The sequence below is a fragment of the Diplodia corticola genome (genome assembly GCF_001883845.1).
Source record: "Diplodia corticola strain CBS 112549 chromosome Unknown scaffold29, whole genome shotgun sequence".
In the NCBI taxonomy this organism is placed as follows: Eukaryota; Fungi; Ascomycota; class Dothideomycetes; order Botryosphaeriales; family Botryosphaeriaceae; genus Diplodia; species Diplodia corticola.
The window spans coordinates 144,821-160,954 of record NW_017971508.1 but is presented as its reverse complement, the minus strand read 5'-3'; the positions used below and the strand labels follow the sequence as shown (position 1 = coordinate 160,954).

Sequence of the window (16,134 nt, the reverse complement as noted above, 5' to 3'; positions counted from 1 at the left end):
GGGACACGCGGTTTGTGCCATGGCCCCCCCAGCCGAAGATGGTCTGGGTGAAAAAAAGCATAGATCAGCTGGAGGCATCATCCATCTGGGTAAGCGATCACCCTCCGCCCCCCCTTCACGCACTTGCCGTACCTAGGTACCACTCACCGCCCTTGGTCTGCTCTCTCTCTCACCGGCTCTTTCTTTCGCGCGCCGCTCATCAATCGTTCCTGCCACCCCTTTTTTTTTTTTCCTTCTCTTTCCGGTGCCTATCGTGGGTTTCCTTTCTTGGCAATGGTCGTGTGTCTGTGTCCGTGTGTGGGCATGTCATGTGGTTGTTGATCATCACGCATTGTTTTTTTTATTGCTTTTTTTTTCTCTACTGCTCGCTTCGCTTCGCTTTCTCTTTCTCTTTCTCTGTCTCGCGCGTACGTACATACATACAAGGGACTAGGATCGGACATAACATCAACATGAAACCGGATCGTCCCTTTCTTCCCGTCCGTTGGGGAGGCGCAGGAGGGGGGGAGGCGCGCGTATGATCAGCGCGTTGGGCTGTACATTGTGCTGGCAAGGGTTTGATGGCTTGATCAAAAGGAAATGGAGATTGCCGGGCGGGTTTCAGGATCTCCCGGAAGTGAGAGATACCTAGTACCCGAGAGGGGGGGGGCGGGAGGGATGATGGAAGGAGAGCGGGAGATTTGAAACCGGGTTTCGGGGTTGTGGTGGTGGCGGCGGCGGGATCAACGGTTCGATGTGCGGTGGACATCTCCGTCCGCTGGGCTGAGCTTTTTTTTTCTTTCCTTTTTTCACGTTAGGAACGGATGTGCCGGGAGGTAGGTTTGGAGGCGGCGCGCTTGTCGCGGTAACAACGGCTTCTCCGCCCGCGCGCGCGTGCGTGGTGTTTGATTACGTGTGTGGGTGATTGGCTTGCCGTCAATTGTTCGTTTTTTTCTTTTGTTGTTCTTTTCTTCTGTTTTACTTTTCGCCACATGTCGAGATGGGAAACCTGAGTTGGCATGGGACAGGGTCAGAGTCAGGGTTGTGTGGTTCCGGGCACGTGGTGAGATTGGGTTGGTTCGATAATGAGATCACCGAGAGGGCTGAGCAGGTCGGTGAGATCGAGGGCTTTGGGCTTATCGTTTGATCGATGGCTTTCGTTTCTTTTTCCGATTGCTGCAACAGCTGCAGTTTCGCGCGTGTGTTGGCCGGCCGGGTGCCGGGGTTGAGGCGGGTTTGCGGCGTCGGATCCGCAGGGACAGTGGGCAAGACAGGGTTAAGGTTTGAGGTTGTCTGAGAGAAGGGTGGTGTGTTGGAGAAGGCTGATTGGAATGAGACCATGGGATTGTATGCAACGGCTCGCTTATGTCTCTAGCATTGCTGGCGTTGTGGTGTCTCATTGGACACCTATAGCGGTGCAGCGAGCAAGGATGTTGAAACGGGTACGTACTATCTTTTCTGCCAGCGACGGCTTCTTCGGAAAACAAGACGACCGGGCGTGCAGAATGGGCGGTCCGCACCATTGGACATCAATGGCTGATCTGGCCGTGGCGGTAGCATCGTGCATCTGCCAATGTCAAGTCGTCCAGAACCAAGACGACTCTCTCACGCATGGCAGAATCACCATGTCTCCCCAACGCGGTCCGTGACGAGATACAAGGATATACGGCGCCCAATCATGACGTGGAAAGCTACGCTCGAGCCCCCCTTTTCCTTCGATACGAAAGGGAATCAACGCGACCCGACTCCGCTCGCCCCGTCATCCGTGCTCCAGACCGTCGGCTGTACGGCATTGTTTTGCTCTCTGCTGCACCGGCACCAGCACTGACCGGCGCAGCGCACTGATCACTGATGATGGAATGAGCTGGCGCGTCATCCGCCTCGCCCACGGCCAGCTTGTCGCAGGCGGTTGTTGTTGCTGTTGTCGCTGTTGTCGTTGTCGTTGTTGTCGCGGTTTCCCCTCGTGTTGCTTTGCCGCATAAGCTGCTGACGTCTAACGGAGTTTGGAAGGACAAGGGCCTGCGTTGGCCCCGTTGGACACGAATGCTCCGGAGAACAGGCCTCCTTTGAGGCACTCGCCTGACTGTGAGGCTTGCTGATCGTCCCATCGCCTTCTTAGCCGTCAGACGTTCGCACTCACGCCCGCGAGGGATACCCCTGCCAGCGCCTTGTGGCGCGCACCTTTGGTCTTCGCCATCTTGACCGGCCTCGGCTACGCTTCGGCATCGTCCTCGTGACTCTGGCTCTCGTGGGAGACGGGCCGCCAACACTGGCTCGTGGCTTTCGAGGCTTGCGAACTGCTTTGTCCAACTCTGACTTGCCTCGAAGCTAAGGCTGAATGCTAGCTTGAACTGTTCGCAGCAGACTAGTTATACAGCAATCCTGTGTGGCGTCGTGGCGCTGGCAAAAGTGCGGTCGACCACGCAGCTGGAAATCATCTTCGTTTCTGGCAGGAACGACCCACGTACTACATTAATCTTGCAGCCGGTCGTACCTTCCATCCGAGCAAAGAGGGTCCACCTTCTTAACTTTCTCCGCTTGGTGTAGTTGGTTCATCACGTTCGACTGTAATATCTGTTGCTATCATAAGCTCTTCGGAGCGGCGATTCAATGCGATCGAAAGGTCCCTAGTTCGATTCTGGGAGCGGAGAAGATCATCTTTTTTGCCCTTCCAATGCACCTCTCCATCGAACGGCAAGTTCTTTTTGCCGTTCTGGAAGATGTCAATCATGCGTGAACAGGAGTTGAAATGTGTATTTCTTTCTTTTTGGCAACGAATAGAACCAATCTTGAACGCCATAAGGAGAGACATCAGATGCCTGTTCAAGCCCGACACAGCCAACGAATACTGGGCTGTTCCAGTAGCACAAGAAGATTGCTACCAAACAGCGTTTTCATCAATTCTCGGACAGTATGCGTACCAACGAATGGGAATGGGCTTGACTGGAGCGCCAGCAACGTGGCCAGGTTGGCCTTCACCAGGCTCCAATACGGCTGATCGTCTGGGTGCGCGGGGGACGGGTCTTCTGGGCTGTAGACGAGCTCCCCCTCCCGGTACATCTGTAGGGCGTCCAAACTTTCTTGCGGCCAATCGTCTCTTTTGCTCATCCTCTTTGGGTCGATGGGTATATCGACCGGTTGGATTTGGCCCGGGCTCAGGTCGCCCGATGTATTTAATAGTAGAATCTGCACTCTGGAACTTGGGGTTGTCTTCAGCCCAGCCTCTTAGTCTACTGCTAAAATGTTATTGATATTTAAGTATTGCATGGGCACTGCTCCTGATTAGAAGCTTTATCGAACATCCAGCTTCGTTGTAAAACACGTAGCGGACAAGAATGGGCATATCTCTAGAGTTAAAGGTTTAATGGGAAGCGTCCCGCAACTATGTCGTGTAAAGTAATGCGATCGAATGGGCTCTACTTAAGCCATATTGGGTTCGCTGCTCACGTTGCGCTTTCTGTGGGAGAAGGTGAACAGTTAATGCTTACTTTCACCACCTTATAGGAATCGATTATTAGCTTATTACACTTTGCTTTTACATCTTCCTGTGCGCGGACTTGTGGATGGCGAAGAAAGTCATGTAGCCGAAGTCAAGAAATATCACATGAAACAAGCCCATTTTCGGAGGCTCTGGACATGTGGTGCGAGGGATGCTCCCTGACTCCTACACCTACGGGTTTCCACTTCCTTTGAAACTGGAACAAGGACACCTCACCAAAGAGTATACTTTTCTATAAGGATCATGTAGTTCTCGCAGATTTCGGTGTCTTAGTCGATGTAAGTGAGTCAGCTTTCCCGAATTTTACGGCCTCCATTCCAGGATAAGGGAACCTTTGTTCGCCTAAAGTTTCCGACCATGATAAACATGGTATAAGCCTGGAGTTCTTCTTGCTCGGACTTGTTGTATATATGATCTTGAAACTCCCTTATGCATGCCCTTCCATTGGGCCGGCCTCTAGCAATACTGCCTTGAAACTAGCTAGAGGTTTGATAGCTTCTGAAGCGCACATTTTCCTCAGGTGCAAGGATATCTCCATGGAGGCGGGGCAGACACAGACTCTTCCACTCAATCCCAAGATCAATGAACCCAATGGCTTCCCTGGTTGTTCATTCAGTCCGGCAACAAGCCGTTGTTGGGTTCATGCAGCCGGCAATGTTTCTCCTGTTCATACATGAATGACGAGGTGGCGAACGTTCCTTTGCATAACCAATGGCAAATGTGTCTACACTCAGCTGTGGGGGATGTACGAGCAGCTAATGGTCTGCGGGTCTAGTTAGCTGAGATGCGGCTGTGTATCAACCAGTTATTCGGAGTGGTGCAACGGCACTAAGTCATTGGTCCACTTCCAAGTAGGTAACGAGAAAGTCCATGCGGAGATACCAGCGCATTCCCAGAGGCCAGAATCGCCATTAGTCAGTTGGACCGTTCGAAGGTACATTGCAGACCGAGTTCCGTGCTGCAAACCGCGTGATGCCAAGAAATGCGTGATTTTCCTGCTGTGTCGGAAGTTGTTGGCAGCAAACGTCACATGCGTCACCGGAAAGTATTTCCCAGTCCATGATTCCAAAATTTTATTTTTCATGTGCGCTTATTTGCAGCCTCTACTTGGTCTCTATAGCTTGATTCGTCTTATCTGATTTCTTTTTGGCCTCAACCGCCCTTCCAGCCCTAATCATTCAAGCCGTCCCGACCCGACTTCCTTTGAGCCGGCACGTTGCGGATCGTCTCCCTCCGATTGGAGTCGTGGGGCCTCAAAGATCGGGCGTTGAGGGCTCTGGAATACTGCGGTGGCTGCTTACCCACCGTAGCCATGATCCTTTTATAGACGTGCACCTTGACGCTTATCCTGCCGTCATTCACAGGTTGACGTCCTCGACACGGTAGTGGTCCGCCACAATTCTGTAGAGATAGCTGGGGGCATGGCCGCCCAGGTTGGTGATGTATAGGTCGACGAGATCAGCAGGAACGTAGTCGAACAGCGGATTTACGACGTCGACCTTCTCCACGAAATCCCCATCGGCATACGGAACCACAGCGCCGGCATCTCCGTACTCGATGAGCTCATCAACGTCAAACGGATAAACAGGAGAGAGCTTGTAGACACCGCTGACCACGACGACGGGCGTCTGATGCATCTTTGCGGCCTTTGCGATGGTGCGAGCGCCCACGGCAGCGACGAGGCCGCCGTTGGCGAGAACAGCGTGGGTTGCTAGGATGACCTTGTTGACGCGGGACATGATGGCAAAAACAGCAGACTCGGGAATCAGGATGACAGTGATGCCGGCGGCGGTCAGTGGCTTGAAACGTTCGTCGCTGTCCTCATCCTCCTCATCGCGCTTGCGTCCGGTGAGGATGGTGGCGTGAGTGTTGTCACTGTCATTGGGATAGGCCTCAACGTGGATAACGGTAAACTTGCGCTTCTTTGCTGCCGTCAGAAGGAACTTCTGAATGGTCATGGACGACGTGTGCGTCAGGATAATCTCGTCCGAATGAATGTGCTGCAGCGCGTATTCGGCGATTTGCTCGTCGACCTGCTCAAGCTCGTCAAGAAGCTCGTTGATACCCTCCAGCGTCTCGGCCTTCAGGTCCTCCTTCTTGGGAGACGCGTCTCCCAGGCCAGCAAGATTTCCCGCGGTAAGAGGAGCCTTGCCGCTGGGGGTTCTTGCGCCGGCTGGTGTGCCAGTGGGAGAGCTGGCATTGGTAGCCTCGGGTTGGGAGAACAGGCCAAACAGAGAGCCGCCGTAGCTGGTGTGGGAGGAGAGGAGCGGAGGTCGGTGGGACAGGTCGGTCGAGTCGCTTGCCGTCTCCAGGTGCGCAGTGAAATCGCCGGGCTGGGCGAGGCCGTGCCTGAGCGGGCTGAAGGTGGAAATAGTCGAGTTCAGGCCAGGGCGGTGCAGCGAGTCGTGGGGTGTTTGCTGGCCGGGAGTGCTCGCGCCCGCGTCACTCATTGCGGCGCCGCTCTCGCCTTCCTCCAAGACTTCCCTGACGAGGCCAAGCACACGGCGCACGATGTTGCCGACGGACATTTCGCGTGGTTGAGCAGCCGTCAGGCGCTGGCCGACGTCCTTGATGCGGCGGATCAACTTGGCGGCATCTTTTCCCTTGAATTCTTGCACGACGCGGCGGAGGAGTTGGGCGGTTGCGATGGCGCACGGCCTCGAGTTGCGGATCTGACGGCGTTTGAGGAGGCTTAGGCCAAAAATCAGTGTTCACATCGGGGGGGTGCAAGTACTGGTGGATAGCTCACGAAATGAAGTGCTCAATCGATGACTCGACGGGCTGGGCCTTGAGCGACTTCAAAAACGTAGCCAGGCCCGGCGCGTTTGTGATGGTTGGAGACGGCATGGTCTGCACGAGGCGGCGCGTGGAGTCGCAGCGGGCGCGGGCGGGCAGACGCGGGCGGGCAGAGGGTGCGGCGGGTGGAGGTAAATTTCGCGGCGGGTTGTGACGTTGGTCTTGCGGGCGGCGGTGGTGGGGACGGAACTTTTGGCGGCGGAGCAGACGCGGGCGCTCGGGCGACGTGCGCGGTGGCACACCAGACGCAGCTGCAAGCTGGGCTGAACGCAAGCTGCAAGGGTCTCGCGCTGGCGCAGGTCCTGCTGCTGGTGCTGGGACTTGCAATACCGTGCGGCGGGCTCTTGTTGTCTGACTCGGCGGCGCTGCTCGCGTTTTCCCGCCGGGTTTGGCGCTGGCGCTGGCGCGGGCGGCGTGGACGAAGCTCTCTCCACAGTCTGTCTGGCCTCCCCGTCCTGTCTCCCGCCAGCCCCAACACCATTCCTGCATTCCCGACGAACACGCGGCGGCCCTCGCCCACATCCGCCGGCGCGCCTTCGAGGCCTCTTCCGTTGCGACTCACCACCCAGCGCCCTGCCCAATCCCGCCGCTCCGCCGCCCGCCCCAGCCCGCGCCCGCTCACCGAGGGCTCCCGCTCTGCTGCTCCCGCGCAGCGCAACCGTCGATCCCCGCCGCTCGCAGACGGGATTCAAGCTGCTGCTCCTCTATAGCCTCGTTCTGCTGTTCTTTCATGGCTTGCTCCGGACTATGAACTCGCTCAACATCCTCTCGGCGATCGGCTCAACACCTCCACCAAGCCCCCCACGCTCTCGCGCCGGCTCCGAGAGCGACATCACCAAGCCCGGCCGACCCTCGCACACTCGTGGGAGGAGCTACACCGAGGATGTCCAGCGCGGAGTCGGCGCTGCCTTCGCGGAGAAGGGCCTCGGCTTGAGTCTTGACGACAGCCAAGCCAACGAGGAAGATGCGCCGCCAGACGAGAAGACCCCGCTCATCGCCCAGGACGAGCCCGAGTCCATAAGTACATCCAAGTCGTGGAGCGTGTGGATGATTCCGAAGCGCATTGCGACCGCTGCTGTCGGTGGTGTCAGGGCGGTTTTCGCTGCCGTTATTGCTCCCGTGCACTACCTTGCCACTTGTTTTTACGATGATGACGGCAATTTCTCTGCTCTGCTTCCACTATATCGCCTCGCCCGCATGATTCCACGCAAGAAACGAAGCCGGTCGGTTCACGGCATGGACTATGATGACACGAACAAACGGAACGATGACCGGTTCGACAGAAGAACCGGGAAGCTGCTGAGGAAGTCTTCACGACGATCGCCCTCGGTATCATCAACAACAAGCTCGGTTGCCATGACCTCGGATTCGGAAAGTGAAAGACCTTCGACACGCGATGAAGACTCTCCCGCCAGACACACGAGATCCAAGTCTTCAGTAGACGAGATTGCTCCTGCAAGACGCTCAATACGAATCAAGCTGCATAACGAGGACACTTTGAGGAAGCGCAAGCAACGGACGGGCAGCACATCATCCAAGGCCTCTGGGGGATTGACTCCTCACGAGGCGGCGGCCGCTGCTGTCAAGTCTCCGGGTAGCCCGGGTTCTGCTTCGAAGCTCAAGTTTCCACGCGCGCCTGTCCCGCCACGGCCTCTCGTCCCGCGCCGCCAGCCGTCATACTCGGGCAGACATGCGCCTCCCAACTTCGGTCCGCACGAGAAGACTTTGATCCTAGATCTCGACGAGACATTGATCCACAGTATGGCAAAGGGTGGCCGTTACACCACTGGTCACATGGTTGAGGTGAAACTTAACCAAACGGTGGGCTCCGGTAACCAGGTGTACGGCCCCCAGGTCCCTATCCTCTACTATGTGCACAAGCGGCCACACTGTGACGATTTCCTGCGCAAGGTTTCCAAGTGGTACAACCTGATCATTTTCACGGCATCGGTGCAAGAATATGCGGATCCTGTGATTGATTGGCTGGAGCTGGAGCGGAAGTACTTTGCAGGCCGCTACTACCGTCAACATTGCACGTTCCGCAACGGCGCGTACATCAAAGACCTCAGTCAAGTCGAGCCCGACCTCAGCAAAGTCATGATTGTAGACAACAGCCCCATGAGTTACATCTTTCACGAAGGTAATGCTCCAACGTATCAAGCTTTGGACGAGTATAGCTTTGTTAACTTCACTCCCACAACACAGACAACGCGATCCCGATAGAGGGCTGGATCAGCGATCCCACAGATAACGACCTTCTACATTTGATTCCGCTTCTCGAAGGTCTTCAGCATGTCACAGATTTGCGTGCCTTGCTCGCTCTGCGTCTGGGCGAGCCGCCAGCGACTTCATGATCGAATGCGATGGCCAAAAAAAAAATCCAACCAAGGGAAAATAAAACAAAGCATGAAAATCGAAATCAAAAACGACTCATTTCTGTAGGTTCTCGTTCAACGAAGCGTGGGAGTGTGCTAGTAGGGTATAGATGACGGTATGGTGTGTCCGGAGTTTTCCTCTTTTCCTTCGTTGGGCGCGCATTTCCCCTCTTTCCCGTAGTCTCGTGATGTTTCTTCGTTGAGCTGCTCTTCTTGACCTCCCGAAACGCAATCAACGTATGTGACGGTGTATCATACCGGCTTTTCAGTGGAGGAAAGAGCTGGAGAGATACCCAAATGTGACTTGACATTTTCCCGCTTCTGTTTAGGTATGCATAGATTTAATTAATCATTAGGGCCACGACCATCTGCGCGTCTCTGCTCCAATTTGAGTGCTACTGACCTCGGACGTGTGGTGGTTGGTGGCCTGACGGCTCTTCGCTTTTCCTTCGGAGCACGCGCCGAGTCTGCCTTGCGCCAGCAGCAAGGCTTAGCAACAGTCGTTGTTGCCATCAGCCCTGCGGTGAGATCATTGGTTACGCGGTTGCATACGCCAACAGTTGGATCTGGGGAGATCCGGCCCCCATAAATCCTTCCGCCTAGGTAACAAAGCCGCAGGGCTATGCAGAGACGCGCCGTCCCGACATCCGAGCCTGGTACGGGCTTTTAAGTGCTCACTCAGCCCCATCATGCTTTTCCCCAGGTTGGATATTTTAAAGAGTGTCTTTTGGCAACAATCGTTATTTCACGCAGAAAACCGAAACACTACTTACTCTACGGAAGACTGGGGGAAAAACGACCAAACCCTCGTCGTCTGTCCAATTGATAAACCCCGATCCCTTTCTGTCCACGCCGATTTCGGCAAACCCCACAAGCGGAAACTCCGCGCCATGCGTAAGCAACCCTACCCCCCTCTTTCTCTCTGTCTCTCTCCCCCCCTCCCAGGGAAACCGACCAGAGATAAACCAAAAAAAAAAAAGCAAATGCAAACGAACCACCCCACTAACCTCAACCAACCAGCGACACCAACAACAACAACAACAATAACAACAACCCACAACCCAAAAACCGCAACCTACACCCTCACCCTCACCGAAACCCCCCTCGCCCACCTCACCTGGCTCGCCCTCACCTCCCTCGTCCTGCTCCTCCTCTCCGCCCGCCGCCGTTCCCGCTCCCGCAACCGCCGTCATGCCCACCACAACCACCACCACCACCTCCTCCTCCCCATCGCCGCCGCCGTCGCCACCTACGCCGGCGCCGTCCTCGGCATGGCGCTGACCGCCGTCGTCGCCCTGCCCGCGTATGCCGATAGCGACGGCAGCGACGGCAGCGGTGGTGAGTTCCCGCCGCTCGGCCTGTGGGCGCTGCGCTGGGTGAGCCTGGTGGCGCCGTGCGCGGTGGCGGGGAGTTGGGTGTGGGTCGTGCGGCGGGAGAGGGAGACGAGGAGGGAGCGGGGAGGGGGACCGCTTGTGCGTGGTGGTGAGGAGGAGGACGACCACGAGGGAGAGGGAGATCGGGGAGATCAGGGAGATGCGTTGCCGCGGTATGGCGATGTTGCGGGGCATGAGGACGTCAGGCCGCCGGCTTATTACTGCTGTCCACGCTGCGACGGCGGGGCTAGTGTGCCGCTGCCGGGGTTGGAGCAGCTGGGTTATGCGGCTGGGTGGGAGGCGGGCAGGCGCGAGGCGGTGGTTGCACGGCGGATGGATGATGAGGTGACGGCGGTGGCTAATTCGTCACCGCCGCCGTATCGGGAAGTGGATGACGACGATGGCGACGACGACGACGACGACGATGGTGATGATGATGCGGGGGGTGTGAAACGGGTTCGTCGTGGCGGTGTGGGCGACGGTGAGGGGAGATGATAGCGGGGGTTGAGGGTGAATGATGGTGGTGGTGGTGGTGGCTTTCGGGGAGTTGAGGACTTGGGGCTTCGACGGAGTGGAGTGTATGGTTGTTCGGGGATGAAGCTTGACGAATTCTCTTTGTTGCATTTGACTCTTTGGAGTTTAACAGGACGACTAGATATAACCTTATACCGCCTGCGTGGGTGCGCAGTTTCAGATGCAGTTTATGTAGTAGAGCACGTTGGAGAAAGTGCGTGGAAAGAAGGCTTTTCTCGGACATGGACGTAAATGGACGCACGAGTTAGAGCAAGTATCCACGAGAACGAGTTCACCATAAGAATACATTTTTGGCCTCAAGCCACCCTTCCAACCACGAGAGACCAGAAAAGGCTTTTAAATTACATACTGAAGCAAAAGTAAAGTACGCTTTTTAGACGAAATCAAAGGTATCACCGCTCTTCTCCCTCAGCATGCCACCCACCCTCTTCGTGCCCACAATCCTCTCCAGCCTCAGCCCGTCCCATTTTGAAAACACTGCCCGCACGTTGGCTTCGCTCGGGTCAATCTTGCCTTCCGCGATCGAACCGCCCAAGAACCCACCGACTAGCTCCTTGTAGAAAATCGGGTTCTCCGGCAGCGCGTACATGACGATACGCTTCACGCCCTTGACGTGATACCTGCGGAAGTGGTGCGCGCGGCCGGTGTACAGCAGGACGGCGTGGCGGCCGGTCAGGAAGTGCGAGCGCGCTCTCCGCACATCAGGTTGCTCCGTATACTCGGAGACGGCGCCGAAGGACATGTTTTGCGTGGCGGTCGAGTTGGCGAAGTAGTTGCGCACGCGCACAAAGTCAAGGTAAGAGGGAATGAAGACCAGGACGCCTTGGCCGCCCTCGGAAGGCTTGGGTAAGCGAGTCAATGCGGGGACGATGGCGCTGGTGAAGTACTTGAAGCGATCGTCCGGGTCCGAGGTCGGGGAGACGGAGTCGTAGCGCGAGAACGTCTGCTTGATCTGGAGACCAATGTCCAGGATGGAACCTTCGTATTCTGGTTGAAACTTGACTTTGCCGGCAACGTTGCGCATGTGATTGTTGAAGATGCTGTTGAGTTCGGGCTGCAGATAAGCTGAGAGGACAACGGTTTGGCGCAGGTGCGCAGCCTGATTCTCAAGATACCAATGGCGGACGCGACTGAAGTCGCAGCCGTGGGAGTCCTTGGGTTGGAGATTCAAGTGCTCAATGACGTATTCTACATGCTCCCAGTTTTGCATGAGCATGGCATCGGTCTGATCTACGATGAGAAGCTCGATGGAGGAGAGATAGTCGTAATCTTGCTTCTTTTTGCTGGAGAAGATGTTAGCTCCGGGGATATAATGCAACATTTGCGGGCGACTCACTTCCCGCCGGCCTCAATGGCTCTGCGGAGGCCCAGAGGACTGGCAAAGATGATGTCAGAGTTGTAGAATGCCGAGAAGAACTTTACGGTTTTCCGTGTAAACTTCAGGCCCATGCGGTACTCGTTATCGTCGTTGCCTTCGAAGAGTTCCCGGAAATCCTCAGGCTTGTCCTCGAATCTGTTCTCATCCTGCGAGAAGCTCTCAAGAAATCTCTTCTTGTTCTCCTGCTGCTCCGGTTCGCAGAGTTGCATGATGGTTTCGACGGCTTTGGCACAGTACTGTCTCGTTTCAAACAGCATCAAAACCTTTGGTCTGGTGAAACCTTGATCCCTGAGCTCGAGGCTTTCGCTCCCCTGCTCCTTTGCAAGACGGGCATTGTTCTTGAGGACCTTGTCTCTCGTCTTGAAGATGTGGTTCAGCGCATGCAGACAGGTGATTTGACGAAGGCTCTCTGCGTTTCCGGGTGTCCTGGCTCCAAGCAGCACATCTTGGTAGGCAAACAACGGCGCAGCCAGCCCTCTCTGAATGTCGTTGAATTGGGGCAGAAGCTCCTGGGCTCTGGTGGCGAGTTTCCGCTTGATATGCAAGTGCTCGGGGGAAGAGACGGCTTTCTTGAAAGGTTCCACGGCACCGGGGGTCAGGACGGTACACCTCCCGAGACTAGGCAGTTGAGACTTGCGTGTTTCCCAGCGCTTCTCGGAAACAGCCTTTAATTTCTTAGCCAGCTCGTTCTCATCGGGACGTGCAAAATGGGCCTCGAATGGGTCTGAGATGTCTTCCTCGTCGTCGTCGATATCGACACCGTCCTCGGGAGCAGCGGCGTCATCCTCGTCGGCGTCGTCCTCGGGCTCGGTCTCTTCCTCGTCCAGTCCGGCGGGCGGCGGGGTGGCAGTTGACTGGTGGTCGAGCTTCCTCTTTTTCCTAGGGCCTTCCGGGATGTCCTGCTGGAGAGATTGGAGCAGAGCGGAGTAGGGGCGATGGACCGTGGCAGGCTCGTCATCGTCATCATCGTCGCTGGAATCATCATCGTCCAGGTCGGATTGCAACGGCTCATCGTCGTCGACATCCGGACTGTCGGAATCGCTTACTGGGTGCTCGATCCTGGCCTGGGTGAAGCGGTCTCGGGGTGCTGGGCGCGCACCGCCCCGGCCGCGGCCGCGTCCTCTGCCCTGGCCACGGCCTCTGAAGCCGCCTCGTCCACGGAACGGCGCCATATTGCAGGGTTGGTGTTTGCGGGCGGCAGAGCTGGGGCGGAAGGCGTGCACAAAAAGTTTCTGCGCGGGCGGTCGGCGTCGGGCGCCGTAGTTATCTAATCGCTTGACTCTCAAATTCGCACCGAATATCCACACACCATCTGTGCGCGCGCCAACGCCGGGTATCGCCAAAAGATATTCCAGCTTCCAGCTGCCACGCCCTCTCCCTCCACGCCCTCCGCCGCTCCCCCGTCCGCCTCGTCTCCGCCCCGCCAGCCCTTAATCGACACCATGGCCGACACCGACTCGTTCCTGCACCTCGCCCGCCCGCTGGGCCCCGCGCACATCGGCGCCCAGCCGTCCTCCGCCCCACTCAACGTCGTGCTGCAACCTCAAGTGCGTCCTGCTCTCTCACGCGTCCGCCCTCACAGCTGACCCCGCCCAGGCCCTCTTCTCCATCCTCGACCACTCGCTGCGCCGCAACCCCGACCAGGAGCGCGTCATCGGCACCCTGCTCGGTGTCCGCAGCGAGGATGGCTCCGAGATCGAGATCCGCAACTGCTACGCCGTCCCCCACACCGAGACCCAGGAGCAGGTCGAGGTCGACATGGACTACCAGAAGCAGATGCTGCAGCTGCACCTGCGCGCCAACCCGCGCGAGGTCCTGGTCGGCTGGTACGCCACGTCGGCCGAGCTCAACACCTTCTCCGCCCTGATCCAGAACTTCTACGGCCAGCAGGGCGACGGCACCTGGCCCCACCCCGCCGTGCATCTGACCGTCTCCACCGTCCCCGGCAAGGACATCGAGGCCCGCACCTACATCTCCGCCCCCATTGGCGTCACCGCCGAGCGCGCCGCCGACAGCTGCCTGTTCCTGCCCGTGCCCCACGAGATCAAGTACGGCGAGGCTGAGAAGAGCGGTCTGGAGCTCATCTCCGCCGCCAAGGACACCGAGAGCCGCGAGCAGGCCATCCTCACCGACATCGAGTCCCTGGAGCGCGCCGTCGAGCAGGTTCTCGAGATGCTGGACCGCGTCTCCAACTACGTCAACAACGTTCTGGACGAGGAGGCCCAGCCCTCGAGCGCCCTCGGCCAGTTCCTCATGAACGCCCTCTCCCTGGCCCCCAAGGTCGACCCGGCCGACATTGAGCGTGACTTGTACGTAATCCTTGTTCTCACTCGTCCCGGCCGAAATGCTAACGTGCCACAGCAACAACCACATCCAGGATGTCCTCGTCGTCTCCTACCTCGCCAACACCATCCGCACCCAGATCGACCTGTCCAACAGATTAGCAACGGCCGCTCTCACTCTCGGCGGTGGCGACGCCCTCTCCGGCGAAGGCGGCCAGAAGGGCGGCCAGGGCGAGCGCAGGAAGGGCGGTCGTCAGGACCGGGACCGTCAGAACCGCGAGCAGTGAGCGTTGCTCACAGAAACGAGAAAGGGGCCTCGTTTCCCCCACAAGGCGGGAAACGAAAGAAGAGAGCGAGAGAGCGAATCGGTGGCCCGAAAAGCCGTGCTTTTGGAACTCACGCATCATGAGGCATTGTTTCGGGTGGGAACAAAAAACATGGTGTTTGGGGGCTTGGAATATCACAACATCTTCATTCTTCTTTTTATCTGTTTTGCCCCCCGCAAAGTGAAGTTTAGAGGACGGAGCGCGAAAAGAAAAGCCGGTTGCAAGCAAGTGGGCTCGTGTGTTTTGTTTTTTGTTTTACCTCCATGAAGGACGACGGATGCTGAAAAGTTGTGAGGATATCTCACTCTTAATGATGCAAAAGATGTGAGAGTGGTGGATACCTGATAGATGCTGGGAGGGCAGGTAGCCGGATCAAGGGGCTCCTTTTTCCATGACGAAGGGAGTCCTTGAATAATCGAAACGACGCAACTGAGAGAGTAGCTACGTCTTGAAACAGCTTTTGTTGCTTTGTTATCGCATAGCGAATTCCCATACTGATGAGTTGGGAGGAGCTTGCTGACTTATCAGTGACCCTGGAGAAGGACGGACGGACTTTTTCCGTTGAGACTGGTGATATAACACCAGTATCTCCATCTGGATGTTTAATGCGCGCCCACGAACACATCTTGTCTGAATGTTATTGACCCGGGATATCAGTAAACATATATGCATGATAGCAGCGTAGCGAGAGCAAATGCTCGCCCCAAACTTCCACCTCTTCCAAATCCAGGTCTCTCTCTCTCTCTTAGCTACGAACCCTGCCTTTATTAGAGGTGGAAGATCGACGGACGATCACCGCAGCCGAGACCACTTGCTTTCTTCTTCTATTTATACGTCACATGCTTTTGGTCTACATGCAACGACAACAGCAGCAATAACAACAACAGCAGATATCGTCTCTTCATCATCCAACAAACCAGTACAGCAAAAACAACAGATTCGAAGAACCCCGACCAATGCAACGTTCTCTACACGAAAGCCAGCCAGCCAGCCTCACAACTGAACCTTTCTCTTCGCCACAGTCGAGACGACGGCACGTCGTGTATCATTCTCCAAGTCCAACCGTCCTTGTGTACCATCGTCCCTCTTCCACACCCAAAGCCCGACGCCAGCCACTCCGGTACGGCACCGCATCACAGCGGAGCACGTAATTTTCCAAAGAAACAGCAGACGCGAAGAAGTGTGCGTGCGGACGCGCTTTCGAAAGGTCCACCAGCACTGACTAGTCCAATCATCTGGACGCTTACATACATACCCTCCTTTATACCTCTATGCGGAAAAGCCGACGTGAAGCCCACTGTCTTGGGCAATCCGATTTTGAAGAAGAAGAAGAAGTCAACCTCTGCCGGGGACACCGCGATACATCACACTAATAAAGAACCAAAAAAACAAAAGAAGGGACAGATTCTCACAAAAACAAAATCTTCTCGAGACTACCGTTATTAAGATGGACAAATGAACCTTCTCGGTCTAAAGCACAAGCTCGATGTAAAAGAAGTGAAAAAAAAGAAAAGAAACTGGACGAGATAAAGTCCACCGACCGAAGCGACCAGCCGTAAAGCTTGCTTGCTTGCTTGTCATATTGGGTCCCA

At 56.3% G+C, this 16,134-nt stretch overlaps 5 protein-coding genes across 5 annotated transcripts; 3 read left to right on the top strand and 2 right to left on the bottom strand.

The window, feature by feature from the left end:
• Nucleotides 1-4,836: 4,836 nt before the first annotated feature.
• Nucleotides 4,837-6,325, bottom strand: BKCO1_2900040 (translation regulator gcd7; the record flags this gene model as incomplete). Its single annotated transcript, XM_020273799.1, has 2 exons — nucleotides 4,837-6,169; nucleotides 6,228-6,325. 2 exons carry the CDS (start codon nucleotides 6,323-6,325, stop codon nucleotides 4,837-4,839), a joined length of 1,431 nt encoding a protein of 476 aa, XP_020129821.1.
• Nucleotides 6,326-7,021: 696 nt separating this feature from the next.
• BKCO1_2900039 (nif domain-containing protein) lies at nucleotides 7,022-8,497 on the top strand (the record flags this gene model as incomplete). Its single annotated transcript, XM_020273797.1, has 1 exon — nucleotides 7,022-8,497. One exon carries the CDS (start codon nucleotides 7,022-7,024, stop codon nucleotides 8,495-8,497), a length of 1,476 nt encoding a protein of 491 aa, XP_020129844.1.
• Nucleotides 8,498-9,632: 1,135 nt separating this feature from the next.
• On the top strand, nucleotides 9,633-10,517 carry BKCO1_2900038 (uncharacterized protein; the record flags this gene model as incomplete). The annotated part of the gene is made up of 1 exon (XM_020273796.1): nucleotides 9,633-10,517. The coding sequence occupies one exon, from the start codon at nucleotides 9,633-9,635 to the stop codon at nucleotides 10,515-10,517; it is 885 nt and encodes a 294-aa protein (XP_020129845.1).
• A 412-nt stretch (nucleotides 10,518-10,929) lies between these two features.
• On the bottom strand, nucleotides 10,930-13,106 carry BKCO1_2900037 (uncharacterized protein; the record flags this gene model as incomplete). The annotated part of the gene is made up of 2 exons (XM_020273795.1): nucleotides 10,930-11,839; nucleotides 11,893-13,106. The coding sequence occupies 2 exons, from the start codon at nucleotides 13,104-13,106 to the stop codon at nucleotides 10,930-10,932; spliced, it is 2,124 nt and encodes a 707-aa protein (XP_020129837.1).
• Nucleotides 13,107-13,376: 270 nt separating this feature from the next.
• On the top strand, nucleotides 13,377-14,503 carry BKCO1_2900036 (eukaryotic translation initiation factor 3 subunit f; the record flags this gene model as incomplete). The annotated part of the gene is made up of 3 exons (XM_020273794.1): nucleotides 13,377-13,481; nucleotides 13,531-14,243; nucleotides 14,296-14,503. The coding sequence occupies 3 exons, from the start codon at nucleotides 13,377-13,379 to the stop codon at nucleotides 14,501-14,503; spliced, it is 1,026 nt and encodes a 341-aa protein (XP_020129838.1).
• Between the last annotated feature and the right edge of the window lie 1,631 nt (nucleotides 14,504-16,134).